Source organism: Scyliorhinus canicula, chromosome 9, assembly GCF_902713615.1.
Source record: "Scyliorhinus canicula chromosome 9, sScyCan1.1, whole genome shotgun sequence".
NCBI lineage: Eukaryota > Metazoa > Chordata > Chondrichthyes > Carcharhiniformes > Scyliorhinidae > Scyliorhinus > Scyliorhinus canicula.
Window position 1 is genome coordinate 77,032,871 of NC_052154.1, and position 24,085 is coordinate 77,056,955.

The following is a 24,085-nucleotide window of genomic DNA, read 5'->3' on the forward strand; positions in this document are numbered from 1 at the left end:
CCTCTCCACTTGGCCCTTCCACTATTGTCATGTCCTCTCTCCTTGCCTGTGAAGAGGACATCAGGTGAATCAGCGGTCTTGTGTGGCGCACACACACACACACACACACGCACGCACTCTTGCACCCCACTTGACCTCACAAAATGAAGAGCATATTCTGATGTTCATTTCATGCGAAATCTTCCCAGTTAAATTCCAGACACAGTTAAGTACCTTGTCAAACTTGACTCGGAATTCACGACCACATTCCAATGGTGTTGTAAACGTGTCCAGGTCCTGACCCCAAAACGCAAAGAACTTTTCGATTCGCAGGCTGCGCAGTGCATAGTACCCAGCATTTCGGATTCCATACTTCTGTCCTACATTCATGATTTCATTGTAGACGTGAAGTGCATACTGAAAAATAGAACAGCAGTGTCAGAGACATGACTGCTTAACCACCAGACTGGCTACTGCTGAGTCTCCTGAAGATGCCAACATGCATGAACCTGGCACTGTTATTTAACTTGCACAGTCCAACCCTGAGGAAATTTAATAAAAACACACATTTACGAGCAATATTCATCAGAAAACAGTTGGGTCCAGGAGTTCTGGCTTGATCTTTACCCTCTTTCTAGCCCAAGATACTGAATCCAAGGACAGCTATGCCTCTATTGCCAGCTCAGTGGTGATTAACAGCACAGGCTGAGATTGAACTGCTCCACATGGTTCACTGTTTTGTCTACTAAACAGTATAATTTGAAAATTGAGAAACATAAATCTTCGTTCTCATTATGTCCACATGAGGTAGCTCCAGACAACTTCGCGTCTCCCTGAACAAATCTAACTGAAAAGTTGCACACTTATCAGATAATGATTATAATGGGGGCTGGTTCAGCTTAGTTGGCTGGATAGCTGGTTTGTGATGAAGAGTGAGGCCAACAGCGCGAGTTCAATTCCTGTACCGGCTGAGGTTATTCATGAAAACTCGCCTGCTCAACCTTGTCCCTGTGGTGACCCTCAAGTTAAATCACCACCAGTCAGCTCTCCGCCTCAAAGGGGAAAGCTGCCTATGATCATCTGGCGACTTTACCTTACCTTTTTTGTAATGGAGAATTTCAGACAATACAAAAAGCAACACAAGTGTTTGTCACCCAACTTGTTAACTAAACTTCAGTGTGGTTCTCACCTCGATAGGGATGTACAGCATGAAGCCAGGCTCTCCTGTATGTGTCATACTCATCACTCGGATACCATTAGCGTAACCAACACTCATCTCCTGTTAATTAGAAACATATAGTAAATATCAATCCACCCAGTTTGCTGTGAACCCCTCTCATTAAAAACATAATTAGTAAACATGCGATACCCGCTCTCCACTGTATACCTCTCCTCAGCAAACAAACATTTTTGATTTGATTTGATTTATTATTGCCACATGTATGAGTATGCAGTGAAAAATACTGTTTCTTGCATACTATATAGACAACGCCTACCGTACATAGGGAAGGAGAGACTGCAGAATATAATGTTCATAAATACATGCCGCCCGCCGCCATCCCCCCTCCCCCACCCCATATCATTGATATCGCTTTTCAGTTTAGTACAGTAGATTTGAATGGTGCAGGATTTATGCAGCTATTTGACGCGTATGTAACGTCCACCCACTACAGCGATTAATGTAGCGCTTTCATTGTATAAAAGTGGCTGTACAGACTGATTTCTAGCACCAGCTCTTCCTTTCTCTGAATGGAAACCTTTCTCTGAATGGAAACCAGGAAATCATTATTTTTCTGTGTTAATTGAAGAGACTAAAAAAAGGGGATGTGCCAAGAGTGGAGAATGGGAGGCAGAGAAAATAGTGAAGAAGCTGCCCCTCATCCAACTGCCGCCTTCTGGTTGAGGTAATAGGTTCTGCAAGCATCAAGCTGGTTTTTGCAGGTCCTGTTCCTGTTGCAAGTGACTCTTTGAGACACAGCACTGCACGAGTTACATGTTAACGCCGCTGCTATTCTATACAATGTTAGCTTCTGATCTCAAGAAGTAGAATTCCCAGTATTACTGTACTTAGCAGGAACAGGAATCTATAATAAGAAAAAGAGGAGATTATTCTCTCCTCTCCAATGGAATAGGCAAGCAGTATTCCTACCTTTAGTTGTGTTGGAGCAGGGGACGACACGGAAATTGGAGCAACACAACAGATGCCAGATGGTAAGATCCAGCTGGATACAAACATGACAACTGTGGCTGCGTCGCGGAAAGAGCAGGGAGGTAAAATTCAGGAGATACTGTGCTACATCCATTGAAATGAGCATCTACAACATAACAGGGAGCAAGGGTGAAGACTCCTTTTTCAAATCTTCACTGTGAATCAAGGAGAAAGCTAATGGGTATTGGCGTGAACAGCTGAAATACCTTGCTGCCAATGTATTAAGAAAGTGGCTAGCAAGAGGATCATTCGAAGTTTTCATCAATTTCATCCCAAATCCATAAGGTCCTCAGCTATTACAGACTGTTCTGTGTTGACACACAACATGTACCGACAACATAATTCTATAACCCACCTTACAGAATAACGAGGGGAAGTGATCAGAAGTCATTGGCACATAAGACAATTCAGAAAGGACATCCATTGCACGAGGACCAATCAAATTCAATGCTAAAGAAAAAACAGAGTTTTAAGACATGTAATTGCTCGATTCTCCCGAAGCGAACACCCAAAAATCCACATCACAGATCAATGACTCCTAATTCACTCCTCACAATCTGTGCAAGGTTATCTATCTTAGCATTACCAATGCCTGACAAACATCTAGATGCAATTTCTGCCTTGATGGATCTTTGCCATCAGCATTTCATACAATGTGGAATGAATAAAGAAATACCAATAGTTTTGGTTATTGGAAACCAATCATCCATGAAATGAAAAAGATAACTTTAATGGTTCTATTATTGCATATGCAAATGAGCTGTCTCCCAATAGTGGCCTGAACTCGCTCTCCGATTATTGCATCTCAAAATGAATGTGGTCAATGAGTTTGAAGGCTACAGATTGCCAGCCTCCTTTATAACTCAAGGGAAAGTTCCCAGATTTGCCTTCTGGGTGTTAGTGAGCTCACGTAGGGCACCAACTCAGTTTCATCTGTGTACATCGACAAACATTTTGACTTTGAAAAGAGTACAGAGGAGGGCAACTAACTGACACTGGGATATGCATCTGATCTGTGAGGAGCGATCAAGGAATACTCATAATGAAGAAACCCATTGCAGTGGAAAAGATGGCCAAGGTGATGGTGATGGCTGTGGAATTTCAGCGGCTGTTTATAAAACATTTCTACAGGCATTGGACGGAAATTATCACCTCACTCAAGGAGTGGGTGGGTGAGACCCTTGCCCCAATGAAGGAGACTCTGGCAAAGGCTTTTACAGCGATGCGCAAGGAGAGAAACTGAAGGGTGTGGGGTAGACATTGTCGCAGCATAATGACCAGTTCACCTCGATAGGCGAGGAGCTGCGGAGGGTGGTAGAGAGTAATAGAGGGCTGAGAGCAAAAGTGGAGGACCTGATGGAACAGGTAACAAAGGCAGAACTTGAGGTTTGTGGATTTGCACAAGGGGCTGGAGGCCTACGGAGTACTTTGCGGGGATGTTTGCCAAGCTGATGGGGGAGGGGGAGGAACCCCTCCAGCTACGAGGGTTGGATCGGGCCCACAGTTCACTCGGCGATTCAACCGCCGAGAGTTGTGATCGTCTGCTTCCACCGTTATCAGGTGAAGGAGAAGGTGTTGAAATGGGGTGACGGCGAAACAAGGTGTAATGTGGGAAGGGAGTGGTATATGTGTATACAAGGATCTAATGATGGAGCTGGCGAGGAGATGGATGGCCTTTGGTCGGGCGAAGGTGCCGTTGTATAACCGCAACGTGTGGTTTGGTATGGTCTACCCGTGGAAGCTAAGGATCACACAACGGCAGAGGCTATTATTTTGTGACAACAGAAAAGGCCAGAGGCGTTTGTGAAGGCTGAAGTCTTGGGACTGGACTGAGTTTGGACTTGTTCTGCTTTTTCAGTTATGTTGTTATTGTGTAAGGGGTGTTTGGGTTGGGATGGGTTTTTTTTGGATTAGGGGCTTAGTGCACCGATTGTGATGGGAGTTTGAAGGGTTGGGTTTGGGGGGGGGGGATTGGTATTGGTGCATTTCTTTGGTGTGGGGGATCTGGCAGCGGCCACCGTTGGTGAACGGGAGCAAGGTGGAGGGTGGGGCCACAGTCATTGAAACCTGTATGAACAAGTTTCAATGGGCCTGGGAAGTGTGAAAAGGGGGGGATGGGGATGATACTGGGAGAGGTGGTTCTGAGAGGAAGTGACAGGGGGGTTATGGGAAGGGGGGTGTAGCGACTAGGGGTAGGACGGGAGCAGTATTAATGACTGACAGAAAGGGCAGGGGGTAGAGGGAAGGGATGAGACACCCGCCCCATCCATTTGGGTGGGCTGGGGGTACCGGTGAAGCGAACAAGAGTTTTTTTTGTATGTAAAGAGTTTGAAAGTCGACATGGTGCTGCTGCAGGAGGCACATTTAAGGGGGAAGGATTAGGTGAGGCTGAGGAAGGTTTGGGTAAGCCAGGTATTTCACTCAGGCTTCGATAGTAGGGCCTGGGGGGTTGCTGTATTGGTGGGTAAGAGGGTAAACTTTCAGATGGAGAAAGCAGTGATCAGGGGGGTAGGTATACAATAGTGACTGGTGCACTGGAAGGTAGGTTGGTGGTGCCGGTTAGTGTCTACGCCCCAATTGGAATGATGGAAGGTTCATGAAGAGGATATTGGTGGCCATAACTGATTTGTATACACACCAGTTAATACTAAGGGGGGGATCTACCTTGAATACAGTGTTGAATCCGAAGATAGATAGGTCTAAGCCTCGGTCCTCGACCCCCTCAGGGAGAGCGAGGGTGTTGGTTGCGTTTATGAAAGAGATGAAAGGGGTAGACCCATGGAGGTTCCTACATCCGAGGAAAAGGGAGTACTCAGTTTTCTCATGTATACACACTGTGTATTCAAGAATATATTTTTTTTGTGATGGGTAGAGCACTGTTGGAGGGGGAGAGGCAGGCAACGTTTTCGGCGATTGGTATCTCGGACCAAGCTCCGCATTGGGTGGACGTGGTCCTGGAAAAGGGGCCGGCACAGAGGCCAGCCTGGAGGCTGGATGTGGGGTTGTTGGGCAGGGTAATTAAGCATTATGTGGATGTCAGGATCGGGGAGGTGTCCCCGTCGGTGTTGTGAGAAACATTGAAAGGGGTAGTGAGGGGTGAGGTTATCTCATTCAAGGCACAGGTGGATAAGGTGGTAATAGAGGAGCGGGAACAGTTGAGAGAGTAAATTTTGAAGGTAGATGGAAGGTATACAAAACTGAAGCCAAAGCTTCAGGTGAGGAAGATGGAGCTGCAGGTGAGGTTTGACTTGTCCACAGGAAATGCAATTCGGCAGTTGAGGCGGGCGAAGAGGGTTGTATATTAGTACGGGGAAATGACCAGTCGCTTGTTGGCAGGATAGGACGGGGGAGAAGGAGGCTGCATCAGAGCAGATGAGTAAGCTTTATGAGGAGTTTTACAGGAAGTTATATAAGTTGGAGCTTCTGGAGGATGAGTCAGACATGAGGGAGTTTGTGGGACAGTTGGAATGTGCCAAAGTGAGAGATAAGAGGGCGGGGCTGGAGGAGCCAGTGGGGATGGAGGAAATGTGGGTGGCGATAGGCAAGACGCAGATAGGAAATGCACCGGGCCGGATGGTTTCCCGTTGGAGTTATATTAGACATTCTTGGATAAGTTGGCGCTGCAGTTCATGGAGATGTTTGCAGATGCGGTGGCGAAGGGGGTGCTGCCAGAGACGATGGGACAGTCATCCATTTCATTGCTGCTAAAAAATGTGGGTGTATAGGCTGATTTTGTTGGTAAATGTGAATGCCAAGATTTCAGCAAAGGTGTTGGCGGTTAGGTTGGAGGGGTGGCTCCCGAAGGGGTTTGGGGAAAAGCAGACAGGTTTGTGAAGGGAAGACAGTTGTTGTCTAATGTGTGTTTAATGTGGTGCTCTCCCCAGCAGAAGGAAAGGAGGTGGTGGCATGCAGAGTGTTCAACCGTGTGGAGTGGAGCTTTTGATTGCTGTATTGGAGAGGTTTGGGATGGGCCTAAGTTTGTACGGTTGTTGTACAAGGACCCGAGGGTAACTTTGCGTACGAACAAGATGAACACAGGTTACTTTCCTTTGCATAGGGGAACGAGACAGGGGTGACCTATGACCCCCCTCCTGCTTGCACTGGCAATTGAACCCTTGGCCAGAGCGCTGAGGTGCTCAGAAAAATGGAAGGGGATAAGGGGGTGTGGAACATAGGTTGTCCCTGTATGCGGATGGTTTGCTGCTGTACATTTCCATTCCGGGTGCTTTGGTGGGGGATATAATGGGGTGGCTTAAGAGATTTTGGGCTTTTTCAGGGTACAAGCTAAATTTGGCAGTCAAAATTATTCCTTGTCTTGTTCCAGTGCCTGCCAGTCTTTCTACTGTAGTCATTTTTATAGAGATGGAGAGGTTATTTTGGGTCATCAGGTAGGCACATGTTACAGATCCACGAGGACAAGTTAACTGATATAGACAGAGTTTATGTAGAGGAACACAACACTTCTGATACCAAATGTTGGTACAAAGGTGACATACTTGCCTGAAGGGTCTAGTCAATGGAAGGATGCAACTGTTATTAGTAGAGCAGGGAAGGCCACTGGAAAGTATAAACATTGGTTGAATGTACAGCATTCAGGGGAGGGAGTCAATACAATGGATTGGGAAAATTAAGTTCAAAAAATGCAGGGCACAGAAACGAAGTGTCAGTTCTGATAGTACATCAGATAGTGAACAGGTTTGCAGGAAAAGGTCGAGAACTATTGAAAGGACAGGGGACGTAGTTTATCAAGATCTCGGAACATGAGTAAGATTACAAATACTAATAGGAGTAGAAGCCCACATGCACGTGAGATTTTGGTGGCTTCCAATAAATTAGATGAAAAAGTTATCAAAGATGCCAAACAGCAAGAACTGCATAGTTGGAGTGAATTTGGGGTATCCACGGAAGTACCGGATAGGTGGCAAAGAGTTCTACCCCACAGATGGATTTGTACAGAAAAGGTTCTTCCAGATGAAACTTATAAGGCAAAGGCCAGGCTTGTGGCAAGGGGATTTGAAGAAAACTTAGAAGATCAGGATTTAAGGGTAGATTCACCTACGGCAGGAAAGGTTATTTTAAAGATCTTCTTGGCTCTATTAGCCACAAAGGCATGGGAATGCAAATCTATAGATATAAAAGCTGCCTTTTTGCAGAGGCATCAGCTCCAAAGAGACATTTTTCTCCGTCCTCCGAAAGAGGCAGCTAACACAGAAGGGGTACTCTGGAAGTTGAAGAAATGTGTATATGGATTAAATGGTGCATCTAGAGTCTGGTACTTTTCGGTAAGGTCAGTTTTGTTAAAGTTAGGCTGTTATCCGTTGAAAGCAGATCCGGCAATGTTTTACTGACACGATAAAGGAAATCTTTCTGGCATTTTTATGATGCATGTCGATGATTTTTTGTGGGGTGGGACTAGTAATTTTGAAGCTATTGTAATCTCTGGTTTGAGGAAAGAATTCAGAGTTGGAAGTCAAGCTTCCGGTGCATTTAAATATATTGGACTAGAAATCGGACAGACTAAGTTAGGGGCAACTTTATGTCAGCAATCTTATTTGGAAAGCATCAGTCCAAGAGCAATTAGTCGTGGCCGGGTTTCACAAAAATACGCAGTGGTTTCAAAAATGGAAAAAGAGCAACAGCGAAGTTTAATTGGGCAACTGAATTGGTTAGGTGGACAGACTAGACCGGAAGTGAGTTTTGATGTCTTAGAGTTGAGTACAAAAATGAATGATCCTAAAGTGGAAGACAGAATAAGAACTAATAAAGCGTTGGTCAAACTAAAAATGCAGGCGTGTGTTTTGAGATTCCCGGTTTTAGGTGACCGTAGGCACTTGAAACTCAGTTTATAGTGATGCGCCCTATGCAAATTTATATGATGGGGTTTCAAGCGCAGGAGGTTTTATAATTTTCCTTTTGGGAACAATGGTAAATGTTGCCCTCTTGTGTGGGAAACAAAGACAATAAGGAGAGTGGTCAAAAGCACTTTGGCTGCTGAGGCGTTAAGCCTTGTAGAGGCGGTGGATATGGCCTTTTATCTATCTCAGATATTGACAGAAATTTTGGGATTAGGGGATTTGGGAAATATACCTATTGAATGTCACATTGACAATAAATCCCTATGGGAAAATGTGCACTCTACAAAAGTGTCAATGAAAAAAGGTTAAGGATAGACATTGCAAGTTTGAAGCAGCTGTTGGACAGAGGGGAGATAGCAAAAATTAAATAGGTTGACAGTAGCTATGAATTGTCAGACTGTTTTACAAAAAGAGGGGCTAGTTCACAGAAACTTTTGGATGTTGTTAAAGAAGGGCGCCTGTTTCTGTGACTGTTTTTTTTCTTCTTCCAAAAACAAAATGAGAAAAAAAAAAGGAGGGGGGGAATAGCGTGTGTGTTTTTGAGTTTTTTGTAACTTTGTTTCACCTAATTATTTTTTTTCCTCCAAGGAAGGGGAGACAGTTAAGTAATGGGTTAAGAGACATTCCAATTAGTTGTCCCATTTATGTAAGCATCCAATAATTGACACTGATTATGTAAAAGGGCTTCAGGTGGCCCTTGGGTCAGGTGATGTAATGTTCAGGTTTTGTGCAAAGTCTGTTGAAGGAAATTAAAGGTGTTTTGTGGATAAGCAGCAGAACCTTTGACTCTTTATACTACAGCAGCTAAACGTCTAATAGGTGAGGGGTTGGAGTAGGGAGTGAGAGATGCCATGGGGAAGTTGGAGGCTGGTTTCTGTAAGGGGTTGGGATTGCGGGCGCTAGCAACAACGTCGTTCCAGTTTACTCCAGGGAGGTATACGGGAAGCCCAGTAATGGTGGCCACATTGAAAGGTTGGAGGCAGTTTTGCCAGCACTTTAAATTGGGGGTGGGGTCGAAGATGATGCCAATCCAAGGGAATCATGGGTTTGAGCCTGGGAAGATCGATGCAAGGTTTCGGGGTTGGGAGGAGTGGGGGCTGGCGGAAGTAAAGTACTTGTTTTTAGAAGGTTGATTTGTGCCCTTGGAGGAGCTGGAGACACAATATGGGTCCCTTGGGTTGAGAGATTCAGGTATATGCAGTAGCGGGGTTTTATAAAAAAGGTCTGCCCAACATTCCTGGCGGCACCGCCCTCCTCAATGTTGAACAGTGTTTTGTCAGTGGGGGTGTTGGAAGTTGTCTTGGCGAGCTATGGGAGGATATTGGAGGAGGTCAGAGTGTCTCTGGAGGGGGTCAAAACCAAGTGGGACGAGGAGTTGGGGATGGAGGTGTTGGAGGGATTGTAATACGAGTGTTGTGGAGGGTGAATGGCTCAACCTCATGTAGGTGGCTGGGCTGGTTCAGTTAAAAGTGGTACATAGAGCGCATCTGACAAAATCAAGGATGAGACGGTTGTTTGAACGGTGGAGGATGTGTGTGAGCGTTGTGGGAAGGGCCCAGCCAATCATGTACAAATATTCTGGTCCTGCCCAAAGTTGGAGATGTTTTGGGGTCGTTCTTCAGCACCTCGGCGGTGATCTTACATGTGAACCCAATCCCCTGGTGGTCATATTCAGGGTGTCAGGCTTGCTGGAGTTGCAGACGGGTGCAGGGGCAGATGTATTCGTCTCCACCTCACTGATGGCTCGCAGGCAGGTCCTTTTAGGGTGGAGGTCAGAATCTCTACCATCTGCTTTGGAGTGGAGTTCCTGTGCTTGGAAAATGTGAAATTCGCCTCGAGGGGGAAGAGTGAGGGGTTCCACAAGAGATGGTGCCTGTTTATATTACATTTTGGAGAGCTAGTTGTTACTAATGGGATGGGGAGGTGGGTGGGCTTGCTACATGGTTATTTCAGTTGTAAATATTGTGATGTGTGATTGTTCAAATTTGAATTAAAGTATATTTTTTAAAATTCGAAATAAGGATCCAAAACGCTCAGAAATGGTGCAGCGAATAATTTCAATATAATTACTTCACTCAAAAAGGGATGCATGTGGACAAGATTGCCTTGGGATCTAGAAGTCAGTAATGTTGGCAACTTCAAGAGAGGAATTGCAAGTGAAGGAAGTGAATAAAGTGAGATATTTTGGAACTTTCTCAGCAGCTCGCTGCACACGGAGTCATTTTGTATCCGACATATTCCAAACTTTAAACCCAATATTATGGTCACATAGTGTGGCCCAAGGACAGGTAGATAGTATCCAAGCAGAACTGCCTAACAGTAAATTCAACAAGCCTGCCTTTTTATAAACTTAGAGCATCCACTGAAATCTCCAACTGTTTCTCAAATAATGCCACAGCTTTTGACTTTACTATTCTATTCAGAGGTTAGTTTCACATAGCGTGAAAGAGAGCTTCCTAATACGTGCCACAAATTTACCTTTTGCTGATTAGAACTAGTATCTCTTTGGTCTTCTGTTAAGAGTTTAGGGTCTATTAGGGTAGATACTCTTTGCAGCAGATGGTACCAATCACTCCTGTAACTGGTCTAAACACATCACATCCAGGGGTGAGCTCACACTGCCAAACATGTAATCATGCAATAGCATAACCCAGGGCTGCAACTTTGTGATCTGAACTAGACAACAATGTATTTCACATAACAGTTTTCAACGGTAGATTTAGCAAAAAAACATGGGCCAAATCTTCTAATCTATGGATTGGAGGATACTGCACATACAACTAAGTTACGCATTGGGACCTGTGGGCATGCAGACCTCCACTGAAAATTGCGGTGGAAGTTCCAACTTCTGACGGGCAGTTCCCTGCTCCTTTGGACTCTCAGAGGCCTACTGAGGATGACAAAGGGATTGACTAGCTGTTTTCCAGAGATCCAATGTGGATTTGATGGGCCAAATGGTCTCAGTCTTTTCCATAATCACCCACACACACTCATTCACCAACATTCAATGACTAGCATGCAGACTGGACATTTAAACTAGCCATATAGCAAGTATGCTGTAAAGGGGTCTTGTCTTCCCCTGACTCTTATGATCCACTAGAGATTTCTGGGGGCACTGTACTCTGAATTTCAGGGATACCGGGTTCAGAAGACCCCGATAGAAATGCGCAGCAACATTAGGTTGGGGAGATGTTTGGACACAGCAGCAATCTAATGATGACTGCAGCTTCTTGGAAAATCCAGGCATGATAAAAAGTGGCCAGATAACTAATCATTCAGTGATTCATTTCACTGGAAATAACGAGAAATTGCAGAGATACATGGGACGGGTTTTTCTGTCCCGTCGTGCCAGATTTCTGGTTCAGCACGCCATCGGGATTCTCCGTTTCACCGGTTGGTTAATGGGGTTTCCCATTGTAGGGCTGCCAGCAAAACGGAGCATCCCGATGGCGGAGATTTGAGCCCTGGGAATTTGCAGCGGAGTACATCCTACTTGGGTGCAAGCATAAACCCAGCAATGACAAGCTACTCAATTTAACTGTCATGCTGGGAAAGTTTCTGGAAACAATAATTCGGGGCAATATTAGCAGTCACTTGGATAAGTGTGGATTGATTAAGAAAAGCTAGCAGAAATTTGTTAAGGGGAAATTGTGTTTAACCAACTTGATTGAATTTTGTGATGAGGTAAGAGAGAGGATTGATCAGGGTAATGCAGTCGATGTGGTGAACATGGCCTTGCAGCAAAGCTGAAGCCAATGGAATAAAAGGTACAGTGGCACCATGGACACGATGTTGGTTGAATGGCAGGAAGTAGAGTGTAGTTGTGACCAGTTGTTTTTTTTTTTAAGACTGGAGAAATGTGTATAGTAGGGTTCCCCAGGATTCGCCATTAGGACTGCTGCTTTTCTTGATCTATACAAATTATCTAGACTTGGGTGCGCAGGGTGTGATTTCAAAAACTGTTCATGACAAAACTTGATCGTAATTGCGAGGAAAATATTGATAGACATTAAGAGAACATAAGACAAAATTAGCGGAATGTGTGGACAAGCGGCAGATTAAAGTTTAATGTAGGGAAGTGTGCAGTGATACAGTTTGGTAGAAAGAATAGGGAGAAGTAATATAACTAAAGTGCACAATTCTAAAGTGGATGCAGGAACAGAGAGATCTGGGATGTGTACATATTGCTGAAGACGGCAGGGCAGGTTAAGAAAGCATTTTAAAAAACGCATATGGGATCCTGGGCTTTATAAATAGAGGCATAGAGTACAAAAGCTAGGAAATTATAAAATACTGCCTTTGCCTCGACTGTTGTGCCCAATTGTGGGCACTGCACTTTAGGAAGGTTTGAGGCATGAAGAACCTCAGTTAGGTGGGTGAAATGGAGACGCTGGGCTGTTCTTTGTAGAGAAGGTTGCGAACAGATTTGAGAGGTGGTCAGAATCACATGGAGTCTAGACAGTACACAAACAGAAATTGTTCCCATTAGTGGAAGGGTTGAGAACCAGAGGTCACAGATTTAAGCAAATTGACAGAAAGATCTAAAGGTGACACGAGGGAAACCTTTTTTAATGGAGCAATTAATTACAATCTCAAATGCATAGCCATGGTGTGTGTTGGAGGCAAATTCAATCACGGTTTCCAAAGGGAATTGGGTACGCACCGGAAAGGAAAACATTTACAGGGTTCCTGGGAAATGGCAGGGGAATGGGACTAACTAAATTGCTCTTGTCAAGAACTAGCATGAATGGCCCCCTTCTGTGCCAGAACAATTTGATGAAATGAAATACCAACTGCTTTTATCAAACCCATTTAGATCAACCAATACGTAATACCACAAAACAATGAGCTCACAACATTTTCCGAGTCAATCTTCATATTAAAAAGACTCTTTATCCTGTTTTCTTCCTGTGAATCTGTCCAAAGCTTCTCACATGGGTTTTGGAGTAAAAATACTGATTGGCTTTACTGCCTTTGCAGATTTGTCAAATTACTCATGTCTAGGTCTCTATTTGCCTCTGCCCACAGCCAGAAAGGATGAGATACATCCCAATAAGACCATAAGACATGGGGGCAGAATTAGGCCACTTGGTCCATCATGTCCGCTCCGCCATTCAATCATGGCTGATATTTTCTCAACCCCATTTCCTGCCTTCTCCCCATAACCCCTGATCCCCTTATTAATCAAGAACCTATCTATCTCGGTCTTAAAGACACTGTGATGTGGCTCCACAGCCTTCCTGCGGCAAAGTGTTCCACAGATTCACCACCCTCTGGCTGAAGAAATTCCTCCTCATCTCTGTTTTAAAGGATTGTCCCTTTAGTCTAAAATTGTGCCCTTTGGTTCTAGCTCTTCCTACAAGTGGAAAAATCCTCTCCACGTCCACTCTATCCAGGCCTTGCAGTATCCTGTAAGTTTCAATAAGATCCCCCTCATCCATCTAAACTCCAACTTGTACAGACCCAGAGTCCTCAACCATTCCTCATACGACAAGCTCTTCATTCCAGCCTTCATTCTTGTGAACCTCCTCTGACCCTTTCCAAGGCCAGCACGTCCTTCCTTAGATACGGGGCCCAAAACTGTTCACAATACTCCAAATGGGGTCTGACTAGAGCCTTATACAACCTCAGAAGTACATCCCTGCTCTTGTACTCTAGCCCTCTCGACACGAATGCCAACATTACATTTGCCTTCCTAACTGCTGACTGAACCTGCACGTTAACCGTAAGAGAATCGTGAACAAAGACTTGTGCTTCTGATTTCCTAAGCATTTTCCCATTTAGAAAATAGCCTATGCCTCCATTCCTCCTTACAAAGTGCATAACCTCACACTTTTCCATTGTATTCCATCTGCCACTTCTTTGCCCACTCTCATAGCCCCTCCTTCTGCAGACCCCTGCTTCCTCAATAATACCTGTCCCTCTGCGTATCTTTACATCGTCGACAAACTTAACAGTGCTTTCAGTTCCTTCATCCATATCGTTAATGTATATTGTGAAGAGTTGTGGTCACCGACCCGTGAGGCACACCACTAGTCACCGGCTGCCATCCTGAAATAAAAAAACCTTTATTCCCACTCTCTGCCTTCTGCCAGTCAGCCAATCCTCTATCCATGCCAGATCTTACCCTTAACACCATGGGCTCTTAACATATTTCAGTCTCCTATGTGGCACGTTGTCAAAGGCACTTCAGTCTCCTGAGCGGCACCTTATCATAGGCCTTCTGGAAATCTAAAGAAATCACATCCACTGGTTTTCCTTTGTCTAACTTCCTTGTTACCTCCTCAAAGAACTCTAACAGATTTGTCAGACATGACCTCCCTTTGACAAAGCCATGCTGAATCATACACTTTATTTTATTTTATCATACACTTCCAAGTACTCCACAATCTCATCTTTAATAATGGATCTTGCCAATGACCGAAGTCAGGCTAATCGGCCTATAATTTCCCATCTTCTGCCCCCCCTCCCTTCTTAAACAGCAGTGTTACATTAGCTACTTTCCAGTCCTCTAGGACGCTCCCTGCCTCCAGTGATTCTTGAAAGATCACCACCAATGCCTCCACAATCTCCTCAGCTATCTCCTTCAGAACCCTGGGGTGTAGTCCATCCGGTTCAGGTGATTTATCCACCTTCAGACCTTTCAGTTTCCCCAGAACCTTCTCATTAGTAACGGCCACCACATTCACCTGTGCCCCCTGATTCTCCTGGAGCTCTGGCACCGTGAAGCTTAATGCAAAGTAACTATTCAGTTCTTCTGCCATTTCCTTGTTTCCTATTATTACTTCTCCAGCCTCATTTTCCAGTGGTCCAAAGTCTATTTTTGCCTCTCTCTTGCCTTTTTTGTATTGAAAAAAACTCTTCCTATCTTCTTTTATATTACTAGCTAGCTTACACTCATATTTCATCTTCTCCCCCCATTGCTTTTTTTAGTTGTTCTCTGCTCGCTTTTAAAGGCTTCCCAATCCTCTAGCTTCCCACTAATCCTCACTATTTTGTATGCTTTTTGTTTTGCTTTTATGCTGTCCTTGACATTCTTCATCAGCCATAGAACATAGAACATTACAGCGCAGTACAGGCCTTTCGGCCCACGATGTTGCGCCGTCGTGTGAAACCCCTCTAAAGTCCCTCTACACTATTCCCTTATCGTCCATATGCCTATCCAATGACCATTTGAATGCGTTTAGTGTTGGCGAGTCCACTACTGTTGCAGGCAGGGCATTCCATGCCCTTACTACTCTCTGAGTAAAGAACCTACCACTGACATCTGTCCTATATCTATCTCCCCTCAATTTAAAGCTATGTCCCCTCGTGCTGGACATCACCATCCGAGGAAAAAGGCTCTCACTGTCCACCCTATCTAATCCTCTGATCATCTTGTATGCCTCAATTAAGTCATCTCTTAACCTTCTTCTCTCTAACGAAAACAGCCTCAAGTCCTTCAGCATTTCCTCATATGGGGCGGGATTCTCCGACCCCACGCAGGGTCGGAGAATCGGCGGGCAGCGGCGTTATTTCCGCTCCCGCAGGGTTTTTAAATCTCCCACCGGCCAAAAACCGGCGTTGTGCAAATCCCGCCGGCAGCCTCTGAAAACAGCTGGCGCCGGCGGGATTTCATTTTTTTTTAAGTGTCCACAAATCTCCGGCCCGGATGGGCCGAAGTCCCGCCGACGTGGCCACGGGTCACGTCGGCGAAAATCACAGTTGCTTTAAAACGGCGTCAACCATTGATGATGGTTGACGCCGTTCAGTGTCGGGGGGTGGGTTGCGGCATCGGGGGGGTGGGGGGGGGGATGGGTTGCGGCATCGGGGGGGGGGTGGGTTGCGGCATCGGGGGGGGGTTGCGGCATGGGGGGGCATCGGGGGGGGTTGCGGCATCGGGGGGTGGGTTGCGGCATCGGGGGTGGGTTGCGGCATCCGGGGGGGGTTGCGGCATCCGGGGGGTGGGTTGCGGCATCGGGGGGGGGGGGGGGGTGGGTTGCGCCTTCGGGGGGGGTGGGTTGCGGCATCGGGGGGGGGGGGTTTGGGGGCAGCGGCGTGCAGAGAGGGGGGCTACGGATGCCCTGGGCCAACGCACCGTCGCCCCCCCCTCTGTACGCCGCTGCCCCCTACCCCAACCACCCCCCCTCACCACCCCTACCTCCCTCCAACGCCCCTACCCCCCTCCCCACCACCCCTACCCCCTCCAACGCCGCCCCCCATCTCTCGCAACGCCGCAACCCCCCACCCTCAATGCCGGGTCCCCCCCCTCAACGCCGGTACCCACACCCCGTCCCCCTCCCTCTGAAGGCCGGTACCCACACACCCCCCCCTCTCTCTCCTCCTCCCCCCCTTCCTTCCTCCTCCCCCCCCTTCCTTCCTCCTCCCCCCTCCTTCCTCCTCCTCCCCCCTTCCTTCCTCCTCCCCCCTTCCTTCCTCCTCCCCCCTTCCTTCCTCCGTTAGTGGGGGGGGTGCGGCGTTAGTGGGGGGTGGGGGGGGTGCGGCGTTGGAGGGGGGTAGGGGTGGTGAAGGGGGTAGGGGTGGTGAGGGGAGGGGGTTGGGGTAGGGGCAGCTGCGTGCAGAGGGGGGGCGACGGTGCGTTGGCCCCGGGCATCAGTCGCCCCCCTCCTCTGCACGCCGCTGCCCCTACCCCAACCCCCCCTCACCACCCCTACCCCCTTCACCACCCCTACCCCCCTCCAACGCCGCACCCCCCCACCCCCCACTAACGCCGCACCCCCCCCCCCCACTAACGGAGGAAGGAAGGGGGGGGGGGAGGAGAGAGGGGGGGGGGGGTGTGTGGGTACCGGCCTTCAGAGGGAGGGGGACGGGGTGTGGGTACCGGCGTTGAGGGGGGGGACCCGGCGTTGAGGGGGGGGGGGACCCGGCGTTGAGGGGGGGGGGAGACCCGGCGTTGAGGGGGGGGGGGGGGGGGGGTTGCGGCGTTGCGAGAAATGGGGGGCGGCGTTGGAGGGGGGTAGGTGTGGTGGGGAGGGAGGTAGGGGTGGTGGGGAGGGAGGTAGGGGTGGTGGGGAGGGAGGTAGGGGTGGTGGGGAGGGAGGTAGGGGTGGTGGGGAGGGAGGTAGGGGTGGTGTGGAGGGAGGTAGGGGTGGGGGGTAGGGGTGGTGGGGAGGGGGGTAGGGATGGTGGGGAGGGAGGTAGGGGTGGTGAGGGGGGGGTTGGGGTAGGGGGCAGCGGCGTACAGAGAGGGGGGGGCGACGGTGCGTTGGCCCCGGGCATCCGTCGCCCCCCCTCTCTGCACGCCACTGCCCGCAACCCCCCCCCCATGCCGCAACCCCACCCCCCCCCCAAAATGCCGGAACCCCCCCCCCTCCCCAAAATGCCGGAACCCCCCCCCCCCCCAAAATGCCGGAACCCCCCCCCCCCCCAAAATGCCGGAACCTCCCCCCCCCCCAAATGCCGGAACCTCCCCCCCCCCCCAAATGCCGGAACCTCCCCCCCCCCCCAAATGCCGGAACCCCCCCCCCCCCAAATGCCAGAAACCCCCCCCCCAAATGCCGGAACCCCCCCCCCCCCAAATGCCGGGTCTGTCTCTCTCCTCCTCCTCCTCCAAAAAACGCCGGGTCTCACCACTTCCGCAGCTGGTGAAACTGACGCGTATCGCGTCAGTCAGCTGCTGGCCCTTCCGGGAACGGAGATTGCCAGCTTAAAAGAAGGCCCCGACGCCGGAGTGAGTGATTAACACCGATTTTTCTCGCCGGAAACCCGCGTTACGACGGGCAACGGAGAATCCCGCCCATGATCTTCCCTCCATACCAGGCAACATTCTTGTAAATCTCCTCTGTACCCTTTCCAATGCTTCCACATCCTTCCTATAAGGTGCCTTGTCCTCCCCTTAGCATGTTTCCTCCTCCTTGGGATGAATTTCTGTTGTGCCTCCCTAATAACCCCCAAAAACCCCTGCCATTGCTGTTCCACTGTCTTCCCTGCTAGGCTCCTTTTCCAATCAACTCCAGCCAGCTCCTCCCTCATGTCTTTGTAGTTACCCTTATTTAATTGTAATTACATTACATCTGATTCCAGCTTCTCCCTCGCAAACTGCAAGGTAAATTCTATCATATTGTGTTCACTGCTCCCTAAGGGTTCCTTCACCTTCCGTTCCCTAATAAAGTCTGCCTCATTACACATCACTACATCCGGAATTGCCTGTTGTCTAGTCGGCTCTGTCACAAGCTGCTCCAAAAAAAAATCTCAGACATGCCACAAATTCCTTTTCTTGGGATCCACTACCAATCTAATTTTCCCAATCCACATGCATATTGAAGTCCCCATGATTGTTGCAATATTGCCTTTTTTATATGCCTTTTCTATCTCCTGATTTATTTTCTGCCCCACATCCTGACTACTGCTCGGGGGCCTGTACATAACTCCCTTCAGGGTCTTTTTATCTTTGCGATTCCTCAACTCTATCCACAGAGATTCTATGCCTTCTGATCCTATATTGTTTCTCGTCATCGATTTAACTTCATTCCATACTAACAATGCAACCCTGCCCCCTTTGCCCATCTACCTGTCCTTTTGATAGGACACTATCCGTGGATATTTAGAACCCATCCTTGATCCCTTTGCAGCCACATCTCTGATGCCCACAACATCGTATCGGCCAATTTCAATGTGCGCAACTAGCTCATTTACCTTGTTCCGTATACTGTGCACATTTAGGTACAACGCCCTCAGTCCTGCATTGACCACCTCCCTTCTCGTACTTGTTACCTTTTTTGCTCTGCCTGTGGACAGACTACTGCCTCCTTCTATACTCTTTGTTCTATTGCATGGTCTGGGTGAAAGTTGCTTACTGACTAGCAAGAAAGGCTGAAGAATTTCTTTGTTTTTAAAGAAATTATGCAATAACACTAATGTTTAGTATTTAACCACCTAGCTGAGCTAGTTAAAAACCAATACATAAAAGTGAAACTCTACACCAAATCATCCCTGTGGCAATATGCTTTTAAAGAAATCCTAAAATGTGGCATCTACTTTTGACATTCAGTTTGAGGGTTTTTTTGGGAAATATCTTCTCTGTACCTTTTAACATTTTATATAGCTTTACAAAATCACTTTACAGGCACCTGTCCTGATGTTTCTGACCTATGACCCTAAGGATTGACGACATGACTTTTCTGTGAGCTATACTCACCTCCAAGCTATATCAAGTTTGTGAATGTCTGTGTCCAGCACTGGGCATAGGACCGGAGAGGAGTTACATTTGAGTACTACAGAGTTTAAGCATAATTTCCACCCTGCCAATTCATCCACATAGTAGTAGAGATCTTTGTGATAGCAAGCAGCCTACTGTTTAAACCTGCTTCCTTAGACAGAGCTAAGTACAAGCTAAAGCCTGCAGTGTCTATGAAGTAAGTGATCTGCTGTTCCGGTGACAGTAGCAGATTCCCAACACTTTCCAGAAAGCAAGGTCAAAAATAAAATGGCAGAAGCAAGTTGTCCAAAGGAATTGGTCACCTAGCAGTCAGTAAGAGCAGGAAATACTAAATGACTGCAATTCTATTGGTGTAAAAATAGGCAGTCATTAGTTGTCACAAAATGTTATATAACAGATCCTGGATCCTTGGTGAAATCTGGAACCCGGTCACCTGATTTCTAGGCTATGGGACAGTGTCAATATGGAGAAGCAGAACTATAACCTTTTATTACTACAGGATTCAAGTGGAACAAGAAATTATCCACAACCTGAGAAATCTGGATCATATGTAATAACTGGGGGGGGGTGACGATTCTGGGAGAAGTCAGCTTGTTCACCACAACGGAGAAGGGGACCTTGGAGGACCAAGTGTCAAAGAGCAACCAACAGAGAGCAGTAGTGAAAAGTAACTGAGGAGAAGTCTGGGAGAAAACAAAAGAGAAAATGCTGGAAAATCTCAGCAGGTCTGGCAGGATCTGTAAGGAGAGAAAAGAGCTAACGTTTCGAGTCTAGCCTTTGTCAAAGCTAAAAGGCATAGAAAGTGGGAGATGTTTATACTGTGGAGTGAGAGAATGAAAGATGAGTCATAGCCACAGAAACCAAGGGAAAAGAGTACTAATGGGCAGTCCCCAGAGAGAATAAAATGTGCGAAAGGCTAAACAGAGAAACTAAGATCAGGGGGTAAGCTGTGACAGATGTAGAAGTGGTGGGGAGGGGTACATGGGTGGGAGAGAGGTAAAATGGAAAAAAAGGAGGGAAGGAAGAAGCAAAGGGGAGAAAAGGTAAGGAAAGGGGGGATAAGATAGGGGGAAAGAGTGGGGGGGAAATATATATAAATAACAACAAGAAAGAAATAAAAGATAGAAGATAATTAAAATGAAATGGAATGAAAACAAAGGAGTCGTGGTGGGGCAGAGCTAGTTGTTGAATTCGATGCGGAGACCGGAAGGCTGTAGCGTGCCTAACCAAAAAATAGATGCTGTTCATCCAGTTTGCGTTGAGCTTCACTGGATCATTGCAGCAGGCCAAGGACAGACATGCGGGCATGGGAGCAGGGTCATGTGTTAAAATGGCAAGCAACGTGAAAGTCAGGGTCCTGAATGCGCACAGACCTAATTCTCTAATTCTGGGAGAAGTCACCTTGCTCACAACTGAGAAGAGGATCGCGGAGGACCCAGTGTCAAAGAACAGTAAAACAGTAAAACCCCAAACATTACATTGCCCGCACGTAGTTCACCAAGCTAGCAAACCCCCCCCCCCCCCCCATTCTCTCCAAGATCATCATTAACGCACAGGGATGCCCTCAAACTATCCAAGGGGCCAAAGAGACGGTAAAACCAGCAGAAGCCAGGAGAGGAAAGCCGGGGCGGTGAACACGTGAAATGAGTTAGAGCTAGACATTGCTGACCGAACCGGGTCACCGACACCCATGCCGGTCTACCCACCAATAAGTCAGTGGATGGAGTTCCTAAAGCAGGAGCTCCTGAAGCACAGGAAAGCGATCAAGCTGGGAATGATGACAACAGTGAAAGCAGCGGTCGCAGATGCCCTGCCCCCCCCTCAAGGAGGCAGTGGGGAAAACCAGAGCGGTGATTGCAGACTCTGCACTGTGGGCCTGCTGGAGAGCATCAAGGCCCACAGGGAGAAGGAGACGAGAGGGGTACACAGGCCCGGGGGGAGGGGGGGATTGGGCAGAACGCTGGTTACAACAGGTCACACATGGTGACAGCAAGAACATGGGCATCTAAAAGAGCACCCAAACAAAGGGAAACCCTGGATTGCAGGGGTATACCCACTGGTTGACCCTGCAGGAGGGGGAGGGGCACAATCCCATCCCATGGTGAAATGATCCAGAGTGTTCGCCCATCTTAAAAGCCTGAAGACCAATGTAATCTTCCTCCAAGAGACACTCCCGACAGAGAGTGACAACTATGGTTGCAACATTCTTGCAAATACATGTTTTGATCTTAGAAAAAATAAATCATTCACCATCAGGGCCTCACGGTAGCATGGTGGTTAGCATCAATGCTTCACAGCTCCAGGGTCCCAGGTTCGATTCCCGGCTGGGTCACTGTCTGTGTGGAGTCTGCACGTCCTCCCCGTGTGTGCGTGGGTTTCCTCCGGGTGCTCCGGTTTCCTCCCACAGTCCAAAGATGTGCGGGTTAGGTGGATTGGCCACGCTAAATTGCCCGTAGTGTAAGGTTAATGGGGGGATTGTTGGGTTACGGGTATACGGGTTACATGGGTTTAAGTAGGGTGATCATTGCTCGGCACAACATCGAGGGCCGAAGGGCCTGTTCTGTGCTGTACTGTTCTATGTTCTATGTTCTAGAAGGACTGCATGAGGGCAAGAAAAAGCTGGGTAGGACAGACATATCAATCATGTTACAGAATGAGGGCTAGTGGGAGCGGCCATACTGCTCAATAAGATGGCATTCACGGTGACGTCCTTCCTGTCTCTAAGTGCCCTGACTGCCCTTGACATACTTGGTCAAATGCAGCCTTGATGTCAAGACGACTATGGTTGCAACATTCTTGCAAATACATGTTTTGATCTTAGAAAAAATAAATCATTCACCATCAGCTATTTGGGGGGGTGGGGAAAGCACTGGTTATTATTGTTGTTGGGAGTAGGTAATTTTTCTTGGGCTCGTGGGAACCCAGCACAGATCCCTGTGGTGCATCACTGGACACTGGCTTCCAGTCACTAAAGCAGTCCCAGTCATGTGGGACCTTGTCAAAGACTTTGCTGAAATCCATATAAACTACATCAACTGCACTAGATCCAGCAGAGGAGGCGGAAGAGGATTCTGAGAGAAGTCAACTCAGTCACCTCAGACTGTTCTGTGGGTAGTTGAAGAACCCCTCCAGTGACAAACAGGAGGAAGGTCATCCAACAGAGGCAGCAGAAGAGGATTTTGAGAGAAGTCAACTCAGTCATTGTGCCATCACAGCCAGCAGGTAAGTGATTGGCTGGTGACTAGAAAGTAGTTTTTATTTTTTTTTTTCTATTTTATTTTCTCTTATTCTCTCTTGGCGTTGTTGGAAAGTTAACTTAAAGGTCAAGTCATGGCAGAAGATCCCAGACCAGTGTCATGCTCCTCCTGTGCGATGTGGGAATTCAGGGACCCATCCGGTGTCCCTGACTCCTTCACATGCAGGAAGTGTGTCTAACTGCAGCTCCTGTCAGACCGCTTGCCGGCTCTGGAGCTGCAGGTGGATTCACTTCAGAGCAACCACGATCCTGAAGAAATCGTGAATAGCAAGTTCAGTAAGTTGATCACACCGCAGGTAAAAAGTACTGAGGAAGATAGGGATTGGGTGACCACCAGACAAAGGAAGAGTAGGAAGGCAGTGCAGAGGTCCCTGCAGTCATCTCCCTCCCAAACAGATATACCGTTTGGATACTGTTGGGGGAGATGGCTCACCAGGGGATGGTGGCAGCAGTCAGGTTTATGGCACCGTGGCTGGATCTGCTGCACAGGAGGGCAGGAAAAAGAGTGGCAGAGCTATAGTGATAGGAGATTCAGAGAGGAATAGATAGGCGTTTCTGTGGCCACAAATGAGACTCCAAGATGGTGTTTTGTCTCCCGGGGCAAAGGTCAAGGGTGTCTCGGAGCGGCTGCAGGGTATTCTGAAGGGGGAGGGTGAACAGCCATCTGTCGTGGTGCATACAGGCACCAACGATATAGGTAAAAGACTGGATGGGGTCCTACAAGCTGAATGTAGGGAGTTAGGAGTTAAACTAAAAAGCAGGACCTCAAACATAGTAATCTCAAGATTACTACCAGTGTCAAGTGCTAGTCAGAATAGGAATGGCAAGATAGCCAAGGTGAATATGTGGCTTGAGGGAGGGATTCAAATTCCTGGTTCTGGGGGAGGTGGGACCAATACAAACCGGACAGTCTGCACCTTGGCAGGACCAGAACCAATGTCCTAGGGGATGTTTGCTAGTGCTGTTGGGGAGGGTTTAAACTAATATGGCAGGGGGATGATGACCGTCGCAGGAAGTCGGAGGGAACTAAGGTGGCAACAGAAACAAAAGGAGTAAAGGGAAAAGTGGAAGGCAGAGAAACAAAAGACAAAAATCAAAAAGGGCCACATTACATCATAATTCTAAAAGGGCAATAAATGTAACAAAAAAAAAAAACAAGCCTAAATGCTCGGTGTCTCAACGTGAAGAGCATTTGTAAAAAGGTTGATGATTTAACTGCGCCAACAATCATTAATGGATATGAGTAATTGGGATCACGGAGACCTGACTCCAGGGTGACCAAGGATGGGAACTCAACATCCAGGGGTATGCAATATTCAGGAAAGACATAAGAAAAGGAAAGGATGGTGGGGTTGCGTTACTAGTTAAAGAGATTATCTCAATAGTAAGGAAGGACATTAGCCTGGACAATGTGGAATCTGTATGGATGGAGCTGCAGAACGCCAAAGGGCAAAAAGCATTTGTGGAAGTTGTATACAGTACAGACCTCCAAACAGTAATTGTGAGGTTGAGGTTGGCATCAAACAGGAAATTAGAGATGTATGTAGTAAGTTATTATGGGTGACTTCAATCTGCATATTGATTGGGCTAATCAAACTGGTGGCAATGCGATGGAGGAAGATTTCCTG

The 24,085-nt window shown here is 47.5% G+C and overlaps 1 protein-coding gene across 3 annotated transcripts in view; it reads right to left on the reverse strand.

Annotated features, from left to right (window-relative positions):
• The window catches only part of pdpr (pyruvate dehydrogenase phosphatase regulatory subunit), a 94,596-nt gene that overhangs the window by 4,144 nt on the left and 66,367 nt on the right, over positions 1-24,085 (reverse strand). For all 3 annotated transcript variants that reach the window (XM_038806969.1, XM_038806970.1, XM_038806971.1), the window contains 3 exons: positions 2,544-2,638; positions 1,169-1,258; positions 214-396 (listed from right to left, as the gene is read on the reverse strand). In XM_038806969.1, the coding sequence (XP_038662897.1) occupies positions 214-396; positions 1,169-1,258; positions 2,544-2,638 (368 nt within the window). The remainder of the gene's footprint in view (positions 1-213; positions 397-1,168; positions 1,259-2,543; positions 2,639-24,085) is intronic.